Source organism: Bufo gargarizans, chromosome 6 (genome assembly GCF_014858855.1).
Source record: "Bufo gargarizans isolate SCDJY-AF-19 chromosome 6, ASM1485885v1, whole genome shotgun sequence".
Taxonomy (NCBI): domain Eukaryota; kingdom Metazoa; phylum Chordata; class Amphibia; order Anura; family Bufonidae; genus Bufo; species Bufo gargarizans.
Genome location: NC_058085.1, coordinates 17,732,161 through 17,749,308, shown reverse-complemented (window position 1 = coordinate 17,749,308; position 17,148 = coordinate 17,732,161). Strand labels below are relative to the sequence as shown.

The 17,148-nt window shown below is 44.9% G+C and overlaps 1 protein-coding gene across 1 annotated transcript in view; it reads right to left on the bottom strand.

Moving 5' to 3' along the window:
- Positions 1-5,077: 5,077 nt before the first annotated feature.
- The window catches only part of LOC122940425 (zinc finger protein 432-like), a 34,238-nt gene continuing 22,167 nt past the window's right edge, over positions 5,078-17,148 (bottom strand). The window contains exon 5 of the mRNA XM_044297100.1: positions 5,078-6,661. Coding sequence (XP_044153035.1) covers positions 5,679-6,661 — 983 coding nt within the window. The 3' untranslated portion in view covers positions 5,078-5,678. The remainder of the gene's footprint in view (positions 6,662-17,148) is intronic.

Below are 17,148 nucleotides of genomic sequence, written 5' to 3'. Positions count from 1 at the left end.
ACAAGTAGCAATAAGAGGCTGGAAAAAGTAAATTTGAGCATAACGAAGAGCTGGAAGACCAATTAACACTAATTAGGTCAATTGGCAACATGATTGGGTATAAAAAGAGCTTCTCAGAGTGGCAGTGTCTCTCAGAAGCCAAGATGGGTAGAGGATCGCCAATTCCACAATGTTGCGCAGAAAGATAGTGGAGCAATATCAGAAAGGTGTTACCCAGCAAAAAATTGCTAAGACTTTGCATCTATCATCATCAACTGTGCATAACATCATCCGAAGATTCAGAGAATCTGGAACAATCTCTGTGCGTAAGGGTCAAGGCCGTAAAACCATACTGGATGCCCGTGATCTCCGGGCCCTTAAACGACACTGCACCACAAACAGGAATGCTACTGTAAAGGAAATCACAGAATGGGCTCAGGAATACTTCCAGAAACCATTGTCAGTGAACACAATCCACCGTGCCATCCGCCATTGCCAGCTAAAACTCTACAGTGCAAAGAAGAAGCCATTTCTAAGAAAGATCCACAAGCTCAGGCGTTTTCACTGGGCCAGGGATCATTTAAAATGGAGTGTGGCAAAATGGAAGACTGTTCTGTGGTCAGACGAGTCACGATTCGAAGTTCTTTTTGGAAATCTGGGACGCCATGTCATCCGGACCAAAGAGGACAAGGACAACCCAAGTTGTTATCAACGCTCAGTACAGAAGCCTGCATCTCTGATGGTATAGGGTTGCATGAGTGCGTGTGGCATGGGCAGCTTGCATGTCTGGAAAGGCACAATCAATGCAGAAAAATATATTCAGGTTCTAGAACAACATATGCTCCCATCCAGACGTCATCTCTTTCAGGGAAGACCCTGCATTTTTCAACAAGATAATGCCAGACCACATTCTGCATCAATCACAACATCATGGCTGCGTAGGAGAAGTAGAAGGGTACTGAAATGGCCAGTCTGCAGTCCAGAACTTTCACCTATAGAGAACATTTGGCGCATCATAAAGAGGAAGGTGCAACAAAGAAGTCCCAAGACGATTGAACAGTTAGAGGCCTGTATTAGAGAAGAATGGGAGAGCATTCCTATTTCTAAACTTGAGAAACTGGTCTCCTCGGTCCCCAGACGTCTGTTGAGTGTTGTAAGAAGAAGGGGAGATGCCACACAGTGGTGAAAATGGCCTTGTCCCAACTTTTTGGGGATTTGTTGACACCATCAAATTCTGATTCAACATATTTTTCCCTTAAAATGGTACATTTTCTCAGTTTAAACTTTTGTTCCGTGATTTATGTTCTATTCTGAATAAAATATTAGAAGTTGGCACCTCCACATCATTGCATTCAGTTTTTATTCACGATTTGTAAAGTGTCCCAACTTTTTTGGAATCCGGTTTGTATTATTGGGGGTGTATTTGTAAATACAACTTTTTTCTCCATTTTATTATATACATTTGCGATTATGTCCATTTGTCCATTTTGATTGTGTTCATTCTATTACACAGTAATGAATTTTCCTCTGTAGGCGTTTTTCTGCGAGCAGTATAATGAGCATTGAATCCCTCTCCCACAATGTATTTAGTTCCTCCATGCCATTAGATATATCCGCCTTATGAGCCCTACTTTACCTAAAGGGGACATTTGGTCCCTCTGCATCTCTCCCTCCTCCTTGCAGTACGGGGTTCGTAGCGCGGAGCTTGATATCTTCAGCGCCGATTACGGCACGGACCCGAGTGACTGCGAGGGCAGACTTGCATCTGATGTAAGGGTGGGTGGAGCCATGACATTTAAATAGCCGGCTTTTCAGCGGCTGCTTCACGGCCATCATAGTGCCAGAACGCTGCCCCTATGTGAGAGGGGTTGTGTGCCTTTACTGCTACTATATTCTAAACCACTGCTCATAGCACTCTTCTGTTTGTTGGGCTCCTGAGGAGGATCTAATGATATCAGTGACTGTGTGGGATTAGCCCGTGCCCTCTCCATTAATTAGAGAAGAGTGGACATTTGCTTATTTAGTAACTACGGTTCATTCAAGATTTATTTTTATTCTGCAAGTGACTTTGGACCGTGGATTTGATCTTTTATTGTCACCTGTCCATTGCCACTTGGTCTATTATTGCACTAGTGTTCCAATGTTGGAATAGGGATTGGTTCAGAGTGGGGAAGCTGCTCTCAACCCCTGAATCATCCGTGGATCCGTAAAACACATACGGACATCTGAATGGAGCCTTACAGGGGGGTGATCACCCCATATAGACTCCCTGATCACCCCCCTGTAAGGCTCCATTCAGACGTCCATCCGCAAAACACGGACACCGGCAATGTGCTTTCCGCATTTTGTGGATTGTTTGAACTCGTTACCCATATAAAAGACACCTGTCCACACACTCATTCAATCACACTCCAACCTCTCCACCATGGCCAAGACCAAAGAGCTGTCTAAGGACACTAGGGCCAAAATTGTAGACCTACACAAGGGTGGGATGGGCTAGAGGACAATAAGCCAGCAGCTTGGTGGAAGGCAGCAACTGTTAACACAATTATTAGAAAATAGAAGAAGCACAAGATGACTGTCAATCTTCCTCGGTCTGGGGCTCCATGCAGGATCTCGCCTCATGGGGTAAGGATGATTCTGAGAAAGATCAGGAATCAGCCCAGAACTACACGGGAGGACCTGGTCAATGACCTGAAGAGAGCTGGGACCACAGTCTCAAAGAGTAGTAACACACTACACCATTATGGATTAACATCTTGCAGTGCACACAAGGTCTCCCTACTCACGCCAGCACATATCCAGGCCCATTTGAAGTTCATCAATGACCATCTAGATGATCCAGAGGAGGCATGGAAGAAGGTCATATGGTCACATGAGACCAAAATAGAACTTTTTGGTATGAACTCAACTCGCCATCTTTGGAGGTAAAAGAAAGAGTACAACCCCAAGAACACCGTCCCAACCGTGAAGCATAGGGGTCGAAACATCATACTTTGGGGGTGCTTTTATGCAAAGTGGACAGGATGACTGCACCATATTGAAGGGAGAATGGATGGGGCCCTGTATTGCGAGATTTTGGCAAACAACCTCCTTCCCTCAGTAAAAGCATTGAAGATGGGCCGTGGCTCGGTCTCCCAGCATGACAAAGACCCGAAACATACGTATTGTGAGGAGCTCACCAGAATAAAGCTCGGCCAGCTATAGCCACCTAGCTATAATACTGAAACATTCAATCAATGGCCAGCTACAATCCTGTATAAATATGTCTCTTTTATTACAAAAGACAATGCATGCAATAACTATGCAATAAAAATATAAATTGCATATGCTGTGAAGATACAAGATGTGCAGCACCTGAAACTACGGATACTGGAAGCCTGTGCTTGCATTTCTCCTGCGGTGCTGCTATCAGTGTGTGAAGAGTGGGATATGCTGTCATGCTGTTGCTCTGATCTGCACCTAACCCTGCTCTTCCTATTTAATCACCACAGTCTGAGAGCGCTGGGACATTGCAGTGTCTATCACACAAGTACACATACCCGAGTGCCTCTCATGCTGCCATTGCAGTATCAGCTGCGGGTGATTAGCTTCTATGTGATTCCCATCTCACCTCTCCATAGTTGTACCTGGATTACCTTTCCAGGCCTATGGAGGCGATCTGATATTGGGACACAATTTCATATTCCTTATTGGCTACAGAGTGGGGGTGGCGACACTACACATATGGTATGTTTCACATGCCACATTTTTTGTTTGAGCACTTGGTTAGTGCCACCCCACCTGCCTTATTATTATTAGGGATTTTCAGGTCACTTTGTTCTTCCCCTGTTTTTTATTGATATACCAATAAAAGTTACATTTTAGCGTATCCCACACTTTCCGTGAATTTTTAATCACTCATTTCATGCAATACAATTAATTATTTATCATACAATGTTATTTTCTGGATGTTTTTTAATAGAGTCTGTCTCTCACAGTTGCAGTGGACCTACGATAAAAATTACAGTCCTCTCCATTCTTTGTAGGTGGGAACAGGAAAACTTGCAAGATCTCCAGTCTATCAAATACTTATTTCCCCCACTGTATATCAGCATGTTATACAGTTATGTTATATATATTCTATAGAATATGACAGGATGTTCTATAAACTATTGACCTAGATGTTCTCTGCGGTTGTGCTTTATTACCCACATCCACAATCTTTACAAAAATCACTTTGTTAACCCTTAAAATCATATGAATTTCACTCCTTAAAATTAACTTTTCCAACATGGTGTAGTGGATGGATCCGGTTATGTTGGAGCACCTCCCACTAAAGAGATTAGTAACGGCCCCTGTCTACGGCACAATAGATGGAGCTGTGGAGTTCTGGTGCCAGAGCTACTGTAGACCAGCTGATAGGTGGGGGTGCCAGATGTCAGACCCCCCCACCAATCTGATACTTATGGCCTATCCAGGCGACAGGCCATCGAGATCACATTACAAAAAAAAAACTTTAATAACATACGCATTGGTTTAATGGTCCAAGCATAACTTTTACTTCTTGTGCTAGCCGCAAAATTTTTCCAATTGTGTTCTCTGTTGAGGTCATTTTAAAAGGGGCGACCATGATGACAGTTTCGGCAGACGGCTGTTTTTCTATTTGTTCTCACTTTGCATTTGTATTTTATTATATATTTTGATACTTTTAAAATATTTTGGCAGCTGGGACATTTACACATCACTGTAACTGGGGCATCCAGATGTGGCAAGTGATGCTTGTGCGGCATACGGTACCCTGCCTGGCAAAGTAGAAACATGTGCACAAAACAAGCAATCACCTCTACAATATATTAAGGGGCAGTGTCCAAAACCATCCATGGGAACAGTAGAGGATCAGTATCCCCCCCCCCCCCCACACACACACACACCAAAGTATTGTCATTACTTCTAGAAATATTGTCAGGTGTAAGACATTCTATTAAAAACCCAAACAAAACTGTAACTGCGCCCATGGAACAGCCTGAGATCCTCCAAATAAAACATCTGCATATCACCATACAATAATAAGAATTGAAATAGTCATAGGAAGCAAAATGATCAAAAATGCAACATATCCAATAAATACATTTTATATCAAGTCATCTTCAATTATAAAACTTAACAAAGAAAATAACCAAGGATTCCCCCACTGGTAAATTCATGTGAGATGAGCGAACCACATGACTTCTACAAATACAGGAGTGGTGGGGACCCCACTTGTTGGATTTATCTACAGGCACATTTTGGTCAGGGTGTGCAGATTAAGAAGATATTTCTCTAGGAAGATGAGTAATGGCTTCTATGTAATGAGGCAATCGTAGCCTGGGTCACTTTTTGGGAGAACTTGCACATTACTGATGAAATGTGTCCAGTAAGACCAGAGCTGACGGTTTCCTGACAAGTCCATATTTCTTTTTAATGTTATAATACTTATAGTGGTAGTACAGACTGGGGCTGGAATAGGTAGATCGTTATCTTTTTATATCAGGCCCTGGTTTTGTGCTTGACCAAATATGGTTAAAAGATACACTAGTCCCATAGATTTACAATGTGTCACACAGACAGACTTACTCTTATCAGTGGTAGCCCCTCTCTCTAGTGTGAATAACACCCCTTTTTCCACATATCTGGATACCAGCTCTTGTGGGTATCCAGTTTTATGAAGATGGCCTCTCTTATGTGTGAATTCTCTGATGTCTAACAAGATGTGATTTTTGGTGAAAACATTTCCCACATTCTGAACATGAAAATGGCTTCTCTCCTGTGTGATATCTCTGATGTATAACAAGATGTGATTTGTGCTTAAAATTTTTGTCACATTCTGAACATGAATATGGCTTCTCTCCTGTGTGAATTATTTGATGGTAAAGAAGAGATGATTTAGTGTTAAAACATTTACCACATTCTGAACATGAATATGGCTTTTCTCCTGTGTGATTTCCCTGATGGATAATAAAACTTATTTTATGCTTAAAACCTTTACCACATTCTGAACATGAAAATGGCTTCTCTCCTGTGTGATTTCTCTGATGTGTAACAAGACTTGATTTTCGATTAAAACATTTCCCACATTCGGAACATGAAAATGGCTGCTCTCCTGCGTGATTTCTCTGATGTGCAACAAGACCCGATTTATACTGAAAACATTCACCACATTCTGAACAAGAATATGGCTTCTCTCCTGTGTGATTTCTCTGATGTTTAACAAGACCTGATTTATACTGAAAACATTTACAGCATTCTGAACATGAAAATGGCTTCTCCCCTGTGTGATTTCTCTGATGTATAACAAGGCCTGATTTATACTGAAAACATTTCCCACATTCTGAACATGAAAATGGCTTATCTGCTGAGTGATTTCTCTGATGTATAACAAGAGCCGATTTCTGCCTAAAACATTCACCACATTCTGAACATAAATATGGCTTCTCCCTTATGTGGTCACCTCTTATGTGACTTTTATTTTGTGTTAAAGTCTGTGATGAATCAAAAGATTGGACCTGTTTAAAATAATCAAATGATACATTTTTCTTGTGAACGGATGAGGGTATATCTTGGATATTGGCTTGATTTTCAAATGTATCTTGTGTGATAAAACAATGATCTACTTCAAAATCTGAAGATATAAGATGTTTCTCTAAGTTCCTGGTACAGTCATCTGCCAAGAATAAAACACATTTTATTATTTATGAATAATACACCAAAATATTCCATTGAAATTTATAACATTTCCATATAAAGAAATCCACAGAAAGTACAAGGCATGGCACAAAATTCAAGTATCAATTCACTAAAACAGTGGTGGCCAAACATATCACAATCTATTTGTAGACCAAGAAGCATAACTAGAAAAGGTTGGCCCTCACCTTGAGCAACGTCCCTGAAACCCCCACCCACTCAGTCATTTGAAAGATATATAAATAAAACATTTCCTAGCACTGAACAAGAGGCCACGAATGTCCCCTTAGTGCCCCACACACTAGTTATCTCTCCTGTGTCCCCTTTACAGTGGAATTCCCCCTTAGTGCCCTCTTCACAGTACTGAGGCTCCCTAAGTGCCCCCACTCAGTAGAATGTCCCCTTGTCTCCAAACAGTAGTTATTTCCTCTTAATGCCCCTACAGAATAACAATGGCCCCTTTGTGTGCCCGCTGCAGTAGTCCTGTCCCTTAGTGCCCCCATTTACAGCAGTGAAGCTTCTGTACTGTTAATAAAATTAAAAAAGTAATACCGAGCACATCATGCTCTTCCCAGCAGCAGACATGATGTGATGACGTCATCTCTCCTGCTGAGCAAGAGAGAGCAGAGGTCGGGGGATTATCTCTGGTCTGTGCGCTCTCCCTCTCAGCCCAGCAGGTACAATGACATCACTGTATCACACCTGCTGCTGGGGAGAGTATAGGCCGGGGAATGAGACCTGGGCTATAATGGTTGACAGATACAGCAGATGGCCTCGGAGGGAGGGAGGAGAGTAGAATGCACAGTTGGAAGCACAGTGAGCCATAAATGACCATTAGGGAGCTTCTCAACATGTTATTTTCCTTCAGATATAATTACTATTGATAACATGCAGAGTTAGTCACCTGGGTCAGGATATCTTGGGGTCTTTATTTACAGGCAGGTAGGAAATATCTGGTGTCATGGACTCATGGCATCCATAAATATTTTTGCAGAAGGAGGAGCAACAAGCGTGGAGGTTTTGCGGCCCATATAAATGCCCACAGTAGCTGGTTCAGGAGATCACAAGCAAGACAGCACCCCAAACACAGCAATCAATCCAAATGGGAAGACAGACAAGACAAATAACAGAACGTGAACAGACCGGGTCAATACCTAGAGGACAACGCAGTACAGAGGGATAAGCAAAGAAAGGTCAGGAGAAGCCGGGGTCATAAATACCAGGAGAGTCGAGATGTACCAAAGGAGTCCGCAAAGAATAGTCAGGTGGAAGCCGAGGTCAATATACCAGGAAGGATACGCAGTACAGGAGGAGCAGGCAAAGGATCGTCAGGGAACAGGATCAGGTAAGTACACAGTAGTCCAACAAAATGCCAGGAACCTAGAATTAACAGGCAACCTGTGGCCAGCAGGCTGCCTGTATTTATAGTGGGGAGTGAGGGTCATATGACGTGGCCAGCGTAACATGACCGACAGACCGACCAGTCGAGCACCGAGTGATCAGCTTGGCGCTCAAGGCAGACCTAGGAGCAGGGAGCCTCCGAGCTAGCAAAGCCGCCCTGGGAACGAGGTCAAACACAGATCCTCGCTCCCGAAGCTAAGCAGCAGGTCTGCGGCTGATGGGAGACCGAGTGCACCTTCGGAACCCCGTTACAGTACCCCCACTTTTACGAGGGGCCACCGGACCCAAGAGTTCAGGCAATGGCCTTTCAGGGTGTTCTAAATTAAATTTTCGAACAAGTCTAGGAGCATGAACCTCCCTGGCAGGTACCCAAGATCTCTCTTCAGGTCCATACCCCTTCCAGTGAATCAGGTAATGTAAGGAATTACACACTCTCCTGACATCCACTATCTTAGACACCACATACTCGACAGCATCACTAACAAGAACCGGCGGAGGCGAGGCTTTCAACGGTACAACAGGTTCAAAATACTTTTTAAGTAGAGATTTATGAAATACATTATGAATGTGGAACGACTCGGGCAGCTCCAACTTAAACGATACCGGATTAATAACCTCTGTAATCTTATACGGTCCAATAAAACGAGGAGCAAATTTTCTAGAAGCTACCTTGAGAGACAGATTCTTGGAGGACAACCATACTTTATCGCCAACCTGAAAGTTCACCCCCTTGGAACGTCTCCTATCAGCCTTCAGTTTTTGAGAACTTTGAGCCTTTTCTAGGTTCGATTGAACCCGGGCCCAAACTGTGCACAGTTCGGTGGAGATGTTATCCGCTTCAGGGATAGAGGAGGAGATGGACGACCCAGAATGAAAACGGGGATGAAAACCAGCAGAAGAATTAACACGGTTATTCAAAGCAAATTCAGCCAACGGAAGGTATTTAACCCATAATTGCTGGTCATCAGCAACATACAACCTCATGAATTGTTCCACAGACTGATTAAGGCGTTCAGTCTGCCCATTACTCTCAGGGTGGTAGGCGGAGGAAAAAGATAACGAAATCTGACATCTTTGACAGAAAGCCCTCCAAAATTTGGACACAAACTGCACACCCCTGTCAGATACAATATTTTCCGGGATACCATGTAACCGTACAATTTCTTTCAAAAAATTGACGCCAGAGTCTTGGCATTCGGGAGTTTAGACAGAGGAATGAAGTGAACCATCTTGCTAAACCTATCAACCACTACCCAAACAACAGTCTTACCCTCTGCCGACGGCAAGTGAGTAATAAAGTCCATCGAGATATGGGACCAGGGTCTACTGGAAATGGGTCTACTCTCTAGGTTACCAGCAGGGCGAGTCCTAGGTGTCTTAGACCTAGCACAAACCTCACAGGCTGACACATAGGACTTGACATCCCTAAATAGAGTGGGCCACCAATAAGATCTAGAAACCAGCTCTCTAGTGCGCTCAAAACCAGGATGTCCACAAAAAGCTGAATCATGACACTCACCCAACAGCTGGAGATGAAATTGTATGGGGACAAACAACTTATCTGTTCGGGTGGTTGCCGGTGCCAGATGTTGTTCAGCCTTAATGAGAGCCGAGATATTTTGGGTTAAGGCTGCTACGAAGATATTTGCTGGTAGGATGGATTCGGCTGGATCAGAATGGGAGCGCTACTGAATGCCTTTTTTAGTGTTTCAAATGAAGTAATAGCATCAGTAGACCAGTTCTCGAAATCCACCCCTTTCTTAGTAAGGTCGGTCAACGGTTTAGCAATTACTGAAAAATTCTTAATAAATTTACGGTAGTAATTGGCAAAACCTAAGAACCGTTGTAAGGCCTTTAAGGATGAAGGCCTTACCCATTCCTTAATAGCTAGTACCTTACCAGGATCCATCTTGAAGGCGTGAGGGGTCAGGACATGCCTTAGAAACAGTATCTCCGGTACACCAAAGACACATTTCTCTTTTTTAGCAGACAACTGATTCTCCCTCAACACCTCTAATACTTGTCTAACATGAGATTTGAAATCAGGAGAAAATATCAAAATGTCGTCAAGATAGACAATGACAAATTTACCTAAAAACTCTCTAAGAATATCATTCATAAAGTTTTGGAACACAGCGGGGGCATTGCCGAGTCCAAAAGGCATAACCTGATATTCAAAGTGTCCTGCCGGAGTACTGAACGCCATCTTCCATTCGTCTCCCTCCTTGATTTGGATTAGATTATATGCCCCTTTCAGGTCAATCTTAGAAAACCAGGTTGCCCCCAGAACCTGGTTAAATAAATCCGGAATCAATTAGAGAGAGTATCTATTCTGGATAGTGATCTTATTTAATTTCCGGTAATCGATACAAGGCCTAAGACCACCATCCTTCTTCTTAACAAAGAAAAACCCCGCTCCCATAGGAGAGACAGAAGGTCTAATGTGCCACTTACCGAGGCTTTCCTTAATATAATCCTCCATGGCCTTGCGTTCAGGCTTAGAGAGATTATAAATACGCCCCTTAGGAAACCTGGCACCTTCTACTAACTCTATGGCGCAATCATAAGGTCTATGGGGTGGTAGAACCTCTGGGGTAGGTGATGAGAACACATCAGAATATTCCCTAATGACCGTGGGTAATATATCAGATTCTACTGAGACCCCAGCTTGTACCACAGACAAGCACGAGTCACACTTAGGTCCCCATTTCAACAACTCCCCCCTGGACCCCGATAGTGGGGTTGTGTAATCGGAGCCAAGGCAACCCTAGTACCACCTCGACCGGTAAGTTCTCCAGGACTAAGAGGAAACATTTCTCAGAGTGGCACACCCCCACGGTTAAAGAAATCTCTGAGGTACATGACCTCACCATACCACCTACCAGGGGAGTGGAGTCAATAGCCATGACATGGATAGGTTTAGGAAGAGAAAAAAATGGAATACCCAGTCTAATGGCGTACTCAGAGTCAATAAAGCTGGCCGCGGGGCGTGGCCTGAGAGCGCATGGAGTAAGACGCACCGCTCGCAGCTCCTGTCGGTATCCTGATAATTATTGTGGTGGCAACGTCCGTTTCGATTAGTTTTTCTTACCTGGTGGGGGGGAGGAGACCGGAGAGTGCGGGGGTGATTTTGAGAGCTCCGACATGCCGCGAAAATCCAGCAAGGGGCCGCGATGTGACAGGCCGGAGGTGAGCCAGCATGGCGCCGAGGAGGAAGAGGGGCCGGCCCTACAGTCTAAGCTGAGCCAGAGTGCGGCCGCAAAGTTGAGCAAGTTTGTGCGTGCTGACAGCGGTGTGGGAGACTGGGCAGAGGAGAAGGAGGCTGATGTGCACGATTCTTCTGACCAAGAGGATGGATCCATTGAGGGGGAGGCCCTGGATGCGGCGGAGTGGCCTCCACTGAACCCTGCACGCCCAGGCCCAAGCGTGGTAGGCCTCAAAGATGCGGCTAGTGAAGAGCCCACGTTAAAGGACATTATGGCAGCTGTGGCCAGCTGTAACAGTACCCTGAAGGTGCTTTCTGTTCAAGTTGGTAGCCTGAGGTCAGATGTCTCTATAATTAGGCACGACCTCCATAAGATATCTGAGCGCACCTCTGAATTGGAGAAGAGGGTGTCTACTATAGAAGATGAGGTTCGGCCTCTACAAATAGCGGCTAAAACAACTGCTAAGGACATAGCTGCTTTATATGCTAAAACAGACGATCTGGAGAACAGGTCCAGAAGGAACAACCTGAGGATTGTTGGAGTGCCAGAAAAGACGGAGGGGGACAATGCTACAGAGTTTGTGGAGAAATGGTTGTATCAGTTATTTCATGAGAAAGGTCTGTCTTCCCTATATGCGGTGGAGCGGGCGCACAGAGTCCCCATGAGGCCGCTTCCGCCAGGCAGACCACCTCGGCCTATACTGGCGAAGATCCTGCATTTTAAAGACCGGGACACTATCCTGCGGCAATCAAGGGACAATGAGGAGATGGTCCTGAATGGGGTGAAAGTATCCATATTTCCGGACTACTCCAATGAAGTACAACGGAGGAGGAGCAGATTTATGGACATAAAGAAAAGGTTGAGAAATCTACAAGTTCAATATGCTATGTTGTTTCCTGCTAAATTGCGTGTTGTGGCATTGGGATCCACCAGATTTTTTGAAGATCCAGAGGAGGCGGCGCAGTGGCTGGACGTCCACGAGCGACAACTGAGAAGTGGGGCCCAGAATACTTGAAGGAGGCCAAGATACAGTCTCTTATGTTCAATTTTTATTTGCATTTGCACTCTAATGTTGCTATACAGGTTGCACCAGTTAAGGAGTGTATTATGTAATGCTACCATTAGGTAGATCCTGTGGAGGGAGTTGGTAGATAAGGGAGGAAAATGTCTTTCTCAGATGTGGGGAGGATTCTCTACCTGAGGAACTGTGTTATAATATGTTTTGATGGTTATATGCTGGGGGGCAAAGTGCTCTCGGATTGCCCTGTTTTAACGTGTGAGGTTGATATCAAAGGGATAGCGTTCCCTAGTTACAGTAAACTGGTTATGAGAGGGTGGGAGGGGGATGGGTGGGTGGGTGGGCAGTTGGGGGGAAGGGTTATGGTCTTGAACTGTGCGCAGAGGAAGTCTGAGTGGGGTGGGAGATTCAAGTATGGTCTGAAGTTTTACCATGTCGCAGGTGATTAGAGTTTTAAGTTGGAATGTGAGAGGGATGGCAGATGCACGGAAGAGACAGTGTGTTTTTCAATACTTAGGGCGGTTTCAGCCGGCGATATGTTGCCTTCAGGAAACGCATCTGACTGGAGATAATCTACACTGGATGAGTAAAAATTGGGTGATCCATGCGTTACATTCAACTCATTCCTCTCACTCTAGAGGCGTAAGCATGATTGTGCATAGTAGCATTAGGTATGAACATTTGCAGGACTGTGTGGATGCTGATGGCAGGTATGTGTGTGTTGTGTGTAAGGTGGATGGAATACAGATGGTGCTTGTTTCCGTGTATGTGCCCCCACCATTTGCTTCCCCATTGATGAGAGAGGTTATGGACTTTGTGGCGGACTTTCCTGGGTTGCCGTGGCTACTGGTTGGGGACTTCAATTGCACGCTAAATGATTCCCTGGATAGATGTCGGGTGGAAGGAGCAGGTGGGTTACCGGGGAGCAGGGCTCTCAGAGATATTATGTGTGAAGTAGGGATGCATGATGTATGGAGATTGCGTAACCCTGATAAGCTGGAATTCTCGTGTAGATCAGCCACACACCACTCGTTATCGCGTATTGATATGGCCCTTGTTAATGATGCTATGCTGCCATTGGTTAAAGATGTTGTCTATCATCCTCGGTCGCTGTCTGACCACTCTCTGGTGCAGATTGACTTGTGCCTGGGGGTGCTCAGACAGGGACCTAGGCTGTGGAAATGTAATTCACATTGGCTGAATGTGTTGGACGATTTGTCTGGGATCTCTCTGGAGATTAAAGAATTTTTTGCTATTAATACAGGAACGGCTTCCATACCGGGGGTCTGGGACGCCATGAAAGCATTCCTGAGGGGAGTCTTGATGAAAGAAATTAGCAGGCGGATGTTAAGGCACATGTCCTAGTGGTGGAGGCTGAGAGAGATCCCCCACTCTGAGTAACAGTGAGGTGCTGGCGGTAGCTCAGGAGCAGCTGAGGTGTCATTTAGTGCAGGCCGCAGAGAGAAAGAAGAGTTTTTATCGTCAGAGATCCTTTGAAGAGGGTGAGAGGGTGGGACATTTGTTGTCGGTGGTTTCCCAGGCTCAGAGAGGCTCCTCATGTATTCAGGAATTGAAAGATAACTTGGGGTACAGTAGGCAGGACACAGAAGGAATATTAGATATTCTAAAAAGTTTTTATGTATCTCTATATGCTTCCACTGGTTTTAGTTCTGAAGAGGCACTGAATGATTTTCTAGGGGAGGCACAGTTGACGGCGCTGTCAGAGGAGGATAGGGAAAGGCTGGAGGAGCCAATTACACTTGAGGAGCTGGAAGCCGCGCTTGGGGATATGGCGAACGGTAAGGCGCCTGGAGCCGATGGACTCCCAGTAGAGGTGTATAAAAGGTTGCAGGGGATACTACTTCCTGAATTACTTAAGGTGCTTGAGCACTCATTAGAGGCAGGTTCGCTACCACATTCGATGCAGGAAGCTATAATTGTGGTTATACCTAAACCTGGGAAGGATCCTAAAATTCCGGATTCCTACAGACCAATCTCGCTTCTCACGGCTGATGTTAAGCTCCTGGCGAAGGTGTTGGCGAACAGGTTGTCTAAGGTGATCCTGACTATTGTGCATCCGGACCAGACGGGGTTTATGCCTGGGAAATCGACAGCTATTAATCTCCGTAGGTTGTATACTAGTTTGAGTATCCCGGCAGATAATAGTGGAGATAGGGCTTTGCTGGCTCTCGACGCCGCCAAGGCATTTGATAGTGTGGAGTGGAGTTACCTGTGGGGGGTCTTGAGAATCATGGGCTTTGGAGAGCGGTTCATCCGGTGGGTTAAGGTCCTGTATTCTAGTCCCAAGGCGAGAATTAGAGCCAATGGAGGGTTGTCGGACCGTTTCGCCCTGACCAGGGGCACCAGACAGGGGTGCCCTTTGTCGCCCTTATTATTTGCTCTTGCAATAGAGCCGCTTGCGGCACACATTCGTTTATCAACGAATATACAGGGATTTAAATATGGTGGGCTACACAACAAAGTGGCTATGTACGCAGATGACACTCTGCTTTTTATGGGTGATACTGGGGCATCCCTGGATGCGGCCATGGCATTGATTGATAGATTTGGTGGCTTTTCTGGCCTTCGGATAAATTGGCAAAAATCCTCTCTGATGCCAATCGATGGGCAGGCCCTGTCAGGTAGACAAGCAGATAGTTTGGTTCCCTGGGTGGATAAATTTAAATACTTGGGACTGTTTATAACACCTAGAATTTCGGATTTTGAGGTCCTCAATCTGTCCCCGTTGCTGGCTACTTTCAGGCTTAAGGTGAGGTCATGGTGTAGGCTCTTTCTCTCTGTGGTGGGTAGAGTGAACCTGTTAAAAATGGTTATGATGCCTCAGCTGCTCTACATATTGAATAATGCTCCCGTATGGATCCCCCTAGATAGATTTAAGAAAATTCACTCTATATTTAGGGATCTTATCTGGAAGTACGGTCAGGCTAGGATTAAATTGGAAACATTGCAGTACGCTAAGTCTGAAGGAGGCCTGGCTGTTCCTAATGCATTGATTTACTTTTTGGCTTCCCAGTGTCAGCATTTCAAGGGATGGATTAGTTTCCAGGTGCCGGATATGACTGGACAGATTTTGCAGCATTGGTTGGGTAGTCGGGACCTCATGGGTATTCTGGAAGGATCAGGTATGCATGCTGAGAGGGGGAAACTTCCTCTTATCGAACTCATGAAAAAGATTTGGGCAAGGGTGAAGCAATTGAGAGGTGTAGGTGGAATCAGTGAGCTCTCCCCTATTAGGAATAATCATCTATTGCCTGAATTCTTTAACTTGTCTGGACTTGGAAGTTGGGAAATTCAGGGAGTGATGAGAATTGGCCAGTTAATTGAGGGCAAGATATGTAAGTCGTTTAAGACTCTGCAGCAGGAATTTAATATCTCTAAGGGATGGTTTTATAAATATCTTCAGGTGAGGCATGCTCTTGAGGTCACGCTGCGGAAAGGATGTGTGATAGCCCAAATGGAGGCAGTTCATAAGCTTGTCCTTCTGACGGGGGGGGGGAAGAGAGGGCTGATATCACAGGTATACGCTCTTTTACTTGGTAGATTCTTGGAGGGGTTTCCGCTCTCGAGAATGAAGAAATGGGAGGCAGACTTGGGCGTTATGTCTAAGGATGAGTGGGAGGATATACTGGAAGGTGTCCCCAGGGTGTCCTTGAGTGAACAGGGTAAATTGTCCCAATTATTTATCATACATAGAGTATACAAAACACCGGTATTCCTAAAAAAAGTGGGTGTAAGACCTGATGATAGATGTCCGAAATGTATGGAAGATGGTGCGGATTTGCTGCATATGTTGTGGTCTTGTCCGGTAATTGGGAAATATTGGGATGCTGTAAGGAACATGATTAATAGTAAAATGATGTTAGTAATTCAAAATGACCCTAAGGTGTGTGTATTGGGTTATGTGTCTGAGATTGGAGGGAATGAATCGGTCAGGGTGGCTGTGGGACGGTTGTTGTATGTGGCCAGGAAGCTGGTGGCTATGAGATGGATCCAGGGAAGTCCGCCTACATTGGAGGAGTTTGAGAGGAAGGTGCATGATATGTTGATATTAGAGAAAGGGGTGTTTGTGAAAAGAGGGTGTCCTCAAAAGTTTGACAAACTGTGGAGTGATTGGTTATCTCATACCCATGTGGTTATATAGGCTCAGATAGATACAAGACTAGTTTACAGGGTGGGGGGGTGGGGGGGTGTTGGGATGGGGGAGGTGTTGGGAGGGGTTTTGGGAGGGTCTAGACATTTATAATGCCTGGTGTCTATTGTTTTTCATATGGATATATAGTACATGCAGATACTTGATTTGTAAGTGTGTCGGTAATGACTTGATACCAATGTACGCTGAGTCCGTGATATGGATGAAGTAAGAAAAGACATTGTATTGATTTGTGAACTTCTGTCTTTATTGGTTTAATAAAAACGATTTGATTTAAAAAAAAATAAAGCTGGCCGCTGAACCAGAGTCAATAAAGGCCTTACCCGGCCATTTATTAACCCCCAGAGATCTAGTTCTAGGTACCAAAAGCTTACATTTTGTAATATCAGGGTGTACCTGGTCTTTAGGTTGCCTTGCCTTGGGAGACTTAACGGAGAGGGCCTTCTTAGGACACTGGTCGATCCAATGGTCAGGATCTCCGCAGTAAAAACACACTCCACGTCTGCGGCGCAGATTCCCTTGAGTTATGCCGACCTGCATGGGTTCTTCGGTAGAGACCTCAGCGTTGTTTCTGGGATAGACCTCAGGCTGAACCACCACCTGAGGAGAGAACTGTCGTTCCTGTCGTCTCTCTCTAACCCGTCGGTCAAGTCGGACTACAAGGGTCATCA